Source organism: Typopeltis vanoorti, chromosome 1 (assembly GCF_054136105.1).
Source record: "Typopeltis vanoorti isolate ZY-2024b chromosome 1, IOZ_Tvanoo_1.0, whole genome shotgun sequence".
Lineage (NCBI taxonomy): Eukaryota > Metazoa > Arthropoda > Arachnida > Uropygi > Thelyphonidae > Typopeltis > Typopeltis vanoorti.
The window spans coordinates 180,838,201-180,851,039 of record NC_143549.1 but is presented as its reverse complement, the minus strand read 5'-3'; the positions used below and the strand labels follow the sequence as shown (position 1 = coordinate 180,851,039).

Below are 12,839 nucleotides of genomic sequence, written 5' to 3'. Positions count from 1 at the left end.
CCCCTAGTCCTCCCACAACCAGCCCTGTTCTCAAAAATATCTTCTGAATTAATTTTATAGAAACCCTTCAGTAATTTGAATGTCTCAATCATATCTCCCCTCCTCCGCCTATCAACCAATTTTTGCAACCCACAAATCCTCAACCTGTTCTCATACGGTTCATTCCACAGACCTGCTATCATCTTGGTCACTCGCCTCTGGATCCTCTCCACCTCCTCCCCATCAAGAAGAAACCTAGGTGACCAAATCTGAGCACAGTAGTCTAGATGAGGTCTTATCAAGGCTCGATACAGAGGAACAATAACCTGCTTGTCTCTGCTTGTCAACGTATTCTTCAACAACCAAGTGATTTGATGAGCTGATTTGGCCACTTTTGCAATGTGTCCCCTAAATTTCAATTCCTTATCCACCAACACTCCTAAATCTCGTGCCTCATCAATTTCCTGGAGCACGGTTCCACCAATGCAGTAAACTGCCTCCCATCTTTTCACCCCAAAATGCATAACCTTACATTTTGCCACATTAAATTGACATCCATTCTCCCTAGCCCAGACCTCCAATCTATCCAAATCATCCTGCAAAATTTTGACGTCATCTGCATTCACTATTGCCCTACCCAACTTTGCATCATCCGCAAACAAATGAACTGTTCCTCTCAGATCCTTTCCTATATCATTTATGAACAAATTAAACAGCAGTGGTCCAAGAACAGATCCTTGTGGTACACCACTAGTCACAGGCCGTCTTGTGGACTCTACTCCTGAGTAAACCACTCTCTGATATCTCTCCGTCAACCACCCTCCTATCCATCTCACCAACCCTATGTCCATTCCCATATGCTGCAATTTACTGATTAGAATTCCATGTGGTATCCTGTCAAAGGCCTTAGCAAGGTCCAGCAGAATCACTGTAAACCCATTACCCTTATCCAGTTCAGCCGTCACTGTGTTATAATACGTGAGCAAGTTACTGAGGCATGACCTACCCTTCACAAAACCATGCTGTCCCCGATACAGTATCCCATTTTCTTCTATCCAATCTTGTATTTTCCTCTTGACTATTTTCTCTAAGACCTTGATAATGATTCCTGTTATGCTGATTGGCCGGTAATTTTCAACAGCAGCCTTGGAACCACCTTTGTGCAGTGGAACTATTTTCCCCTCTTTCCACCCCCTTGGGACTGACCCAGTCCTGAGGCTCAAATTAAACATAATGGTCAAGGGCACTGACAATTCTTTTGCCGCTTCACGTACGACACGAGCTGGTATACCATCCAATCCTACAGATGTATTGACATTGAGGTTCTGTAACAGACTAGTTACCTCTACCTCATTCATCACAATTCCAGTATAAGCTGTTGGTTCCTCCATTTCCGCAAGGCCACCACCTGGATGATATACTCTTGCAAAGTGCTCGCTCAGTAATTCCACAACATCGACTGATTCAGTTACCTCCCTACCCTCAGCATTTTTTAAGATCATTCTACCATGAGCATTTTTCCTTTTACTTGCAACATATTGAAAAAACTGTTTGGGATTCTCTTTAGCCTGCATGGCCAATTTCCTTTCGTAATCTGCTTTTGCTTTTCTTACCACCCTTGTTACCATCCTGGCCTGAGCTTTATACTGTTCATGCACCTGATGGTCACCCTTCTCCTTAAATTCCCTCCACAATTGTTTCTTTTTTTGCAGCTCAAGCTTAATAGTGTTATTTATCCATTTAACCCCTACCTGATTTATTATTCGGACTCTTGGTATACAGTCAACCATTGCCTCCTGCAAACAGTTCTTGACCACCTCCCATGCACCATCAACATCCAGCCCTTGCAGTTTTACATGCCATGGCATTGAGCCAAGCACACACCTAAGCTTGTCATACTTACCAGCCCGATAATTCCACATATACCCTGTCTTAATTGTAAATTCGACTCCTTTAGCCACCTCCCAAGTCATGACCTTATGGTCACTCTCACCAATTGGTGGCAACAAGGTCATGTTCGTTACAGCCACATTCTCAGTTGCAATTACTAGGTCCAGCACTCTCTGCCCCCTGGTATTTTCCAATACATGTTGCCGTAGATAGTTGTCCCTTAATAACTGCATAAAATCCAATTCCTTCCTCCCATGTGCCCTCTCCTCTTTCCAGTCAATATTACCATAATTGAAATCACCCATAATAATTACCCTCTTTCCATTCATTTCTTCTATTTGCTTATGCATACTATTCCCACCATCCACTCCATCACCCGGTCTATAGCAGCACCCAATTGTATATTTTGTTCTGCTAGATTGTATCTCACACCAAACAGCCTCAAATGTGCTTTTTTCCCCATCCTGCAGTTCAACTTCTATACTCCTTGGCTGAAGCTCATCAGCTATCATCAATAACACTCCTCCCCCCTTTTTATTCACCCTGTCACTCCTGAACACGCTATACCCATCGCATTCAATCCCACTAGCTTTATCATCTTCTGTCAGCCATGTTTCACTAATACCGACAACCTGTGGCCTGGAAGTGCCAACCATGGCCACATTGGCCAATTATGAATTTTTTTCAGTTTAGTTAGGGAATCCTGTAGGCTTTTAGTGGATTTATTTAGGAGTATGATATCAGCTGCACAAAGAACTGAGATTAACACCCCCAATTTTGATATTAGGTTTAAATGCCGCTTTCCTTCATAATGTGATTCATAGGGATGATGAATAGCCATGGAGATAATGTGCATCCTTGACTCACACCTGATTTAACATTAAATCATCTTCCTATGTCTCCTTTAATTCTGACTGCTGACTTACATCTGAGATATAGACTGTTCATTGTTCATATAATGTGCTATTTACACCATATAATTGTAGCATTTCGAACAGCTTTTCTTTTGTCACCTTGTTATATGCCTTTACCAGACTATGAAACTTAAATATAGATCCTTGTATTTAAGTTTCATAAGTTTATTGGTCTTAAAGTGAAGATCTGATTTTGACAACCTCTGTTTGGCCTGAATCCAGCTTGCTCTTCTACAAGTTCCCCTTCCACAATTTTTCTTAGCCTTTTCTCAAGTATGGTTTAGCTTGCATAAACGATACTTGATAGAAATTAGATTTTCACAGACAGATGGTTGAGAAATCTTAGGAATATTACAATTAATTTTGATGTAGTTTTTGTAGAACTGGAAAAGGCAGGTGAAGAATATGTAAGAATACTGTTAATAAAATGTTAAATGGGCCTGACCTCTTGCAAAAATGGGTGGGAAAAAAAAACATAATAAACAATAGAAGAAAATTTTTTACCTGAATATGAAATTGGTTGTTAAAATACTTATTATATAAATTAAATAATTTAGAATCCTGAATTTGTTGGAAGATTCATGCTATTGTTTAACGTCCTGAACACATTCCATATTGGCACTTGATCCAGGAATGCTGATTTTAGAAATTTATTTGCTGGTCAAATTTGTTGATTGTAGTCAGACAACTCTCATGATGGGCTTAAAGTAATTTGAAGCAACAGCTTAGGATAACTTAACATTGTAAGTTGAGGAGGTGGTAGAAAGGACAATTTATTAAATCTTATGTCCTGTATTACTGATGCTGATTTGTCAACAAGTATTGTTATCAGAGTCTGAACTGTCAGAAACAAAGATTTCTGAATATTGTGTTCACTGGTGACATATACACTTGAAGAAGACACTTATTGTCCAAATTGTTATTATGTTAGTTGGAATCTAATTTATGGGGGAAGTGGTAGAGTATGAGGTCAGATAGTAGCAGACCAAATTCTTGAAATCTTGATGCCATCATTTTTAGTTTTGGAAACATGATGGCCTCACAAGTTTTCATTCATACTAGAACTTACCATGGTGCAATAGATGGACTCCTCATTGTGAATTAATCCTGCAGTTAATGTTCACAACATTCACCACACACACACACACAGACATGACAGACAGACCTGATTTTCAAGTTGTATATATATCTGATTAGTCTTCTTACTGTTGCATAATTAGAATAGTTCTTCCTGTTTCTACAATTTGTGAATGGAATATAGGAATGCTTATTCATTCAGATTTCAGAAGAAATTCTGAAATAGAATGAATAGAATAGATAAATAGAATGAATGGGATGTAGGGATGGTTATTCATCCAGATTTCAGAAGAATTTGTGAAATTTGCATGAGTGAATGAACATCTCAGTAACATTGTCCACATATGCAAGGATAAATCAGTTACCTTTCATATCATGAGCTGGTTACTTTACAGTAATCTCCTATCACAGTGTCTCAAAGAGTTTGGTGAGATTATATGCTCACATGTCAGTAAGAAATGAAAAGAAAATCAACACTTTGTTTTGCATTATATTTTGAAGTAATTCATCCATTCATGAAGTACATCAGATCCCTTCTGTGCTATCAATCACCTACAAGCCAGTGAATCAATAGACTGCATATTTCAAGTATGCCAGATGTATACTTGTATCACTATTTTATCATCTTTGGATTCTCCGTGTGTAGAGGCTTAAGTGCAGTGAGGACATCATGTTGGAGGCTTAATGGATTGTATACAGCACTCAGAAATACTCAGAAAGGATTAAAAACAGAATTTAATTCTTCCTGTATTTCATCTCAGTCAATGAGACATCTTCAGGGATTACAAAAAAAACAAAACTAATGTAACATAAAAACAAATAACAAACAATACTAAGCCCAACCACATGGGCGACACTAAAGTCCTATCTAGGTGGAGTGCCCTCTAAGGTCAGTTGTAGGTGGCCTGGAATGTAAAGTGGGACCTCTGGTGATAAGCGTTTCCCAAATCTTAGGAAGCTTAATGCAACCATATTTGTTAAGATTTAGTTAATTCCTGAGAGCTGCTGCTGATTCTAAGAATCAGCAGAAATATCCAAGACCAGATCAGCTAAAAATCAAAAAAGATCAGCTCCCTCCTCTCTCAGTGCATGGAGTCTATAAAGTACCCTGTTCCTGTAAACTGGCATACTTTGGATAGACAGGCAGATCAGCTACTCTCCACCTGGAGGAACATAAGTCATACATCTGCAAGCACGACTATGGTCAGCCAGGCCTGGCTGACCATGTCTTGGATACAACCCACAGGATCTCATGGAAAAAAACCACCATGCTGCACCACAGCAAATTCAAAAGAGCAAGACTATTCTTAGAATCAGCAGCAGCAGCTTTCAGGAATCAACCAAATCTTAACAAATATGGTTGCATTAAGCTTCCTAAGATTTGGGAAACGCTTATCACCAGAGGTCCCACTTTACATTCCAGGCCTTCTACAACCGCCCTTAGAGGGCGCTCCACCTAGATAGGACTTTAGTGTCACCCACGTGGTTGGGCTTAGTATTGTTTGTTATTTGTTTTTGTTACATTAGGTTTTTTTTTTTTTTTTTTTTTTTTTTTTTTGTAATCCCTGAAGATGTCTCATTGACTGAGATGAAATATAGGAAGAATTAAATTCTGTTTTTAATCCTTTCTGAGTGCTGTATACAATCCATCAAGCCTCCAACATGAAAGAGCTTATCATTTTTGTTTCTAGTACAATTCCTTGATCGATGCCATTATATGTTAGTAAAGCATGTTAGTGCTTTCTTCTTATTCTTATTAAAGTGATATATTTTAACAACTATCCCTGATATTTCACTTATTCATCTTCTTGTGTTATTTTCTTTACACCATAGCAAAACAGAAGTCTATAGAAGATATAACATAAAGGTCGCAAAATATTTTAAAGGCTGTTAAAAATGCTTCGAAATGGAGAAAATAGTACTGTAAAAGCAATCGGAGACATATAAAGATAAGATAAGATAAAAGCTGAAGAAAGAGATATTCTAGGTGTGTAGAGGAAAGTGATTTAAAGACTGTTTAAAATTCTTGTGGTAACAGATGATAAAAAAAATGGAAGGAAATATCCAGAAGGAATGCAGTCATAAGTATATTTCATTGTTAGAGGTAGAAAAACTTTACATGTGAAAAGGCAGCTAGAGTAATTGATATGCAGTCAGAAATGCTTGAATATGGAAGTATGAAGGTTTTACAATGCATTATATAATTAAAAGGCCTGATCTGAAGTTCACATTCTGGATAAAAGATATAGGACCTCATAGTACTCATCTATCACAAAAATGGGAAATAAAATTGATTGTGAGAAGGACAGAGGTATTTCCTTACTGAGTCAGTTTAAGATTTATGCAAGCAAAGTTAAGAACTGGCTAAAGCAAATTCTGGAAGAGAAACTTGGGGAAGAATGAGTTAGATTCAGGCCAAATAGGATTTGTCAGTACCAGGTGTTTTTGCTTTACAACAATAGTCAAGAATGATAACTAATATTTAAGGAATTGACAGCGTATACTAGAAATATAGATTAAATAAACTTTAATATATACTTTCCGATATTTCGGCGAACGTCACATTGCCATCTTCTTGGGAACTTACTACAAGACACGTGCACACAAGTACTAATAACAGCAAATGAGACTGAAGCTAGGAAGCTAGCGTTTCCTAAAGTCCTGATGGTGCCCCCTGGCGGGCTATATTGGTAGTTCTTGGCCTTTGGGCTGAAGTTCTTCTGATAAAAGTTTCCCAAATTTGGGGCAGTTTCATGCATCCAAATTTGTTGAGGTTTGGCATGTTCCTAAGGGCCGAGGCTGATTCCATGAATAGTCTTTCATACTTGAACTTGCTGCGGTGTATTACTGTGGCTTTCTTCCATCTTATTCTGTGGAGAGTATCCAGAGCGTGGTCTGCAAGCCCAGAGTGGCTGTACTTGTGAAATCGGATGTAATCCTTGTAATCTGAGATTCTGATATTTGCTGTCCTGCCTGTTTGGCCAAAGTAGGACAGTTTACAGCTGCAAGGGACCTGGTATACACCAGGTAGGTCTAGGGGAAGTGGTTGGTCTTTGGTGGAGCGGATAAGGGATGCCAGTTTTCTATGTGGTCTGTAACAAGTGGTCAAGTCATGTTTTTTTAGGATTTTATTGATTTTTTCCGAGGTGCCTCTGATGTAGGGAATCGTGATAGATTTAGAGTAATCTTTTTTGTGAAGGGGAGGGGGGTGGTGGGTTGTGGATAACTGGGTTAAGGATTTTTTGGAGGGGATAGCCGTTGGCTGAGAAAGTGTCACGGATGTGATTTAGTTCAGTGGTTAGGGCTTGATCATTAGAACAGATTATTTTTGCCCTGTTGAATAATGTTTTAATAACTCCATATTGTTGTGAGGGGGGGGTGGGATTGTTGGTGAATGTATCTGCCTGTATGGGTGGGTTTTCTATAAACTGAGAAAACCAAGGTTCCATCAGGTTGGCAGGTGACTAGTGTGTCTAGGAAGGGGAGGTTATTGTTTTCCTCTTTTTCCAGGGTGAATTTGATTCTAGGGTGTTGGTTGTTCAAGTGTGTTAGGAAGGAGAGGAGTGAATCCGGGCCATGTGGCCAAATAGCGAAAATATCATCAACGTAGCGAAGCCATATGGTAGGTTTTTGTGGGGCTGAGTTTAAGGCTTTCTCTTCAAACATCTCCATGAAGAAGTTGGCCAAGGGTGGGGAAAGTGGTGAACCCATGGCTGTCCCCTCTATCTGTTTGTAGAATTTTTCCTGCCAAACGAAATAGCCTGAGTTCATTGTAAACTGAAATAGGGCTGAGATATCGGGAGGAAATTTAGCTTGGATTAGCTCTAAGGTTTCTTTGAGGGGGACATTCGTGAATAGGGAGGAGATATCGAAACTGACCATTATGTCATTATGTTGGAGTGTAAGGTTTTCTATACTGGCTTTGAAGTGGGCTGAGTTTTTTATGTGTGATGGTGTATTGCCAGTATAGTGTGAGAGCGCTTTGGCTAAATGCTTGGCTAGTTTGTAAGTGGGGGAATCAATGGCATCCACTATGGGACGTAATGGCACATTTTCTTTGTGTATTTTTGGGAGCCCATATATGCGGGGGGGGGGGGTCTAGAGTTATAAGGTTTTAGTCTGTTGGTAATCTCCACAGGCCAAGAAGTGACCTTCTTAAGGAGCCTATGGAGTTTTCTAATCTGTGAGTTGGTGGGATTGTAATCAATGGGGAGGTAAGTGGAACGATCTAATAATAAAGCCTTGAGCTTACCTGTGTAATCTTTAAGATTAAGTACCACAGTGGCATTTCCCTTATCTGCTTTGGCGATCACTATTTCTTTGTTTGTCTTCAATTCTTGTAGTGCCTTGTATTCACTACTGGATATGTTGGATTTTGGAGGTTTTGCTTTGTTGAGAACACAGGCTACATCCAATCTGATATCGTTGGCGATGTGGTTAGGCAGTTGGCGAATCCCGCGTTCAATTTGAATCATTAATTCCTCGGCCGGTAATTTCCTAGGAGCAATGGCGAAATTGTGACCACGTGACAGAGCATGGAGTGCTTCTGGCTTTAAGGTAGCTGACGATAGGTTAACAACAGTGTTGGTTTGTAGTTTGGGCGCCGAGTTCTTTGTTAATTTATCAAACTTGTTGATGTGTCGGCTTCGTACTCGTTCAAATTCTTTTTTAGCTGCCGTACACGAGACGTCATGTAGTACCGACCAAAGCTCGTGATTCAGCGTAAGTGAAAGCTCATTTTCTAGCGTTGATATAGCGCTGTTTATGTCGGCTAGGGAACCGCGTGTGGCGGTAATTTGCTCCCGAAGTAATGCCTGGCTAGCGCGGTTGTAAATATGGAGAGCTTTCTGTGAGATGAAGCGGTGTTTAAATTTGACACAGTTCGGGATGACATGATTATCCCGGCAGCGTTTTAGGAATGCCAGACGGTTAAGTTGTCTGGATAATTTCAGCCTCAGTTTGCCGTATTGGCGGGCCTTGCGTGCAAAGAGATCTCCGTGGATGATCATTATTCTTGTTGAGAGGCTTATACGCTGGTTAGACATGATAACTAATATTTAAGGAATTGACAGTGTATACTAGAAATATAGATTAAATAAACTTTAATATATACTTTCCGATATTTCGGCGAACGTCACATTGCCATCTTCTTGGGAACTTACTACAAGACACGTGCACACAAGTACTAATAACAGCAAATGAGACTGAAGCTAGGAAGCTAGCTTCAGTCTCATTCATCAAAGACCAACCACTTCCCCTAGACCTACCTGGTGTATACCAGGTCCCTTGCAGCTGTAAACTGTCCTACTTTGGCCAAACAGGCAGGACAGCAAATATCAGAATCTCAGAACATAAGGATTACATCCGATTTTACCAGTACAGCCACTCTGGGCTTGCAGACCACGCTCTGGATACTCGCCACAGAATAAGATGGAAGAAAGCCACAGTAATACACCGCAGCAAGTTCAAGTATGAAAGACTATTCATGGAATCAGCCTCGGACCCTAGGAACATGCCAAACCTCAACAAATTTGGATGTATGAAACTGCCCCAAATTTGGGAAACTTTTATCAGAAGAACTTCAGCCCAAAGGCCAAGAACTACCAATATAGCCCGCCAGGGGGCACCATCAGGACTTTAGGAAACGCTAGCTTCCTAGCTTCAGTCTCATTTGCTGTTATTAGTACTTGTGTGCACGTGTCTTGTAGTAAGTTCCCAAGAAGATGGCAATGTGACGTTCGCCGAAATATCGGAAAGTATATATTAAAGTTTATTTAATCTATATTTCTAGTATACGCTGTCAATTCCTTAAATATTAGTTATCATATCTAACCAGCGTATAAGCCTCTCAACAAGAATAATAGTCAAGAAATGATGGAATTATAAAAAAGGATCTGAATTTGTTGTGTAGATCTGGATGGCATGTTATCAAGAGAATAGCTGTTCAAAATATGGGATAAATGAAACATCATATGGAGCAACAATATACAGTGTTAAGTATACAGGTGGCTTGAACTTCAAGTTAATAATAAATTAAGGAAACAAAAGAAAATTTCAAAGACAGTCTGAGCACAGGTGAGAACAGACCTGAGTCAGTGTACAATCAATTTTCTTGAGTTTGCTGGACAAAAAACATGAGTTTCCAATAACTTAAACTAATTTCAGTTGAAAAAAAATTGAATGTTTTTAAACTTATGTTTCAGAACTGTATACATAGTAAAATGCGGAAATTGATATAAATATTTGACTAAGAAAATGAATAAAATATTTTATTTCTTGGTAGTTATGTTCAACATATTTGTGATATACTTCTATAATAAGAATTGCTATATTTTGTCACAGTTAGTTTTTATTCATAGCAAGTTTTTAAATATGATTTTTTTTTTTTACTTGTAATTTTTACTTTTTTTTTTTTTACCTAAGGTATCTTATGTCAATCAAACCACCGAAGAACTCTTTTTTCATTCTGAAGTTTCTAGCAGAGAAAGAGAGGGAGTTGGTAGTGGAGAAAATATTGCCAAATTTTTGGGCTTCCTTCATCCTCTTGGTGCCAAGCCACTCACTGATCGAATTTCACATTTGCAGCTGTACATGGGTTCAAGTGGAGCTAATGCAACACTTTGGCTAAGCAATGACACCAGCCAACAGCATTTAGTAAGTAACCACGTCTTTTACAAAATAAAATAAATGAGATATTATTCAAATTAAGTGGATATTGAATCCAACATTATTTCAAAGCTGAATAGAGAAACTACAAGAGTTTCGTGCCAAATATAGAAACTAAAAGTTTTGGCAGATCCAAGCGTAAGCAAACCTTTCATGACAGGAGCAACTCGTAGTAAAGGTGGAGTAAGCTCTGATCACTATCCTTGGTATTTCCCATAATGTAAAACACATCTCCTAGCGGACATGTATGATGTTATACATTATGGGGATGACTACCCAGACCAGTTTCAACCTTTGTTGAGGTCTCATCAGTGGGAGCCAGACCCAGATGTAAATACTCAGATTGAAGTGATGCAGAACTTATACTCTACCATATGAGTTGTCAAAAAAGGCAACTGCTGTCACGAAAGGTTTGCTTACGCTTGGATCCGTTGAAATTTTTATAGTTTCCATATTCGGCACGAAACTCTTGTAGTTTCTCTATTCAGCTTTGACATAATGTTGGATTCAATTTCCACTTAATTTGAATAATTTTGCATTGCCGAAGCGAAGCCTTTTGGCTCTCTTTTTTTCAGTAATTCTTGGTGCCTTTTGTGATGTGACACCTTTTTTTTGACAACTCATATGGTTAAGTATAAGTTCTGCATCACTTCAACCTGAGTATTTACATCTGGGTCTGGCTCCCACTGATGAGACCTCAACAAAGGTTGAAACCGGTCTGGGTAGTCATCCCCATAATGTATAACATCATACATGTCCGCTAGGAGATGTGTTTTACATTATGGGAAATACTAAAGATAGTGATTAGACCTTACTCCACCTTTACTACGAGTTGCCCCTGTCATGAAAGGTTGCTTACGCTTGGATCTACCAAAACTTTTATAGTTTCTATATTTGGCATGAAACTCTTGTAGTTTCTCTATTCGGCTTTGAAATAATGTTAGATTCAATATCCACTTAATTTGAATAATATTTTGCATCGCTGAAGTGAAGCCTTTTGGCTCTCTTGTTTATGAGATATTTAATTTTTAAGTATTTTAAGTTGTATTTTAACCCTGTTCACATTTAATATTAATCAGAAATTAACTAAGGCTTAACTTTGTTTCAGAAAATCACTGCAGACACTTGTGAAGATAATGAGTTGTTATTATTATTGTATTGTATAGTCCCCCCCCCCATATGGAGTTGAGAACTCATCAAGAGGTGGTGTAGCAAATGATGTCTAATGCGTTATTGTAGACGGGGGTATTAACTCTTTATTCTAATTAGCAGTGCACTTTTGCTTTCATAACCTTTCTTACTTATTCTATTGCATACTTTGTTTATCCACCTTTCGTATTTACTAGTTGTACGCCTATGAACACTGGAAAATTTATTTGTTAAGACTGCGCCACCAGTATTTCTATATCGGCATAAGACTCAGTAAAACATCTGGTAGATCTCTCTCTCTCTCTTACTAGCATAAATTCCTTCAATCAAATTTACATAAACAGTCGTGGTTCTGAAGTACTTAAACTACACTTTTAATGCTTTAGTTGTTTCCTGCTCACAGATCCGAGTTTATTTAGGAACAGTGCATTGTAAAATAAAAGATCAGGCAGCACTCTATTGACATATAATTAAAACACATTTATTTACATTAATAACAAAGTACATTAATTAAACGATAGAGAGGTTACTCTCTCTACTTATCTGTTAGACTTTTAGCATAAAGAAACAAACTTTCCATTTTCAATATTAAATGACTATACAATATAATTACTCAATTAGTTCTCTGCTTATTAAATCAAATTATTAACTCTTAATTTACTCACAAAGAGATTAGCTAGCTATGCCAAGTTATCTTACAAATTATATTCCAATTAATAACAAATCAGAGGACTCTCTTATAGATACTTCTTATTACTATTTCTTATCTGTCCATCTATAACATATCTCCTAGATTACAAAAGGAATGTACAATAAAAGGTGGAACAAACTTACAGAGGCTCTGTGTCGCACACTCATCCAAAGGTCCTGCACTAAAGTCCCTATGCTTTTACTTTCATCTCGGGCCTTAGGTTTCCGTCTAGAGAGTCTTGCTTCAGGGGGCGTTTCGTCGGGATATTGGCAGGCTTTGGACTGCAATTTTCCGGTACTCGAAAAGCTCAGGCAAGAGGTTTCAGCATATGGGCTTGAAGATCGCTCTATGGCTTTTGGCTTCGGTTGACCTCCTGCGGCAAAAAGACATCCGACCAACACTACCTCGAGTATTTACATTGGCTGTTCTCTCGTCATTCTGATTGGTTTCTCCTCTGGCATGGCTTGCCCTAA

At 38.6% G+C, this 12,839-nt stretch overlaps 1 protein-coding gene across 1 annotated transcript in view; it reads left to right on the top strand.

Moving 5' to 3' along the window:
- Positions 1–12,839, top strand: part of Megf8 (multiple EGF like domains 8) — a 752,012-nt gene that overhangs the window by 186,818 nt on the left and 552,355 nt on the right. The window contains exon 9 of the mRNA XM_090404705.1: positions 10,284–10,514. Within this exon, the coding sequence (XP_090260831.1) occupies positions 10,284–10,514 (231 nt within the window). The remainder of the gene's footprint in view (positions 1–10,283; positions 10,515–12,839) is intronic.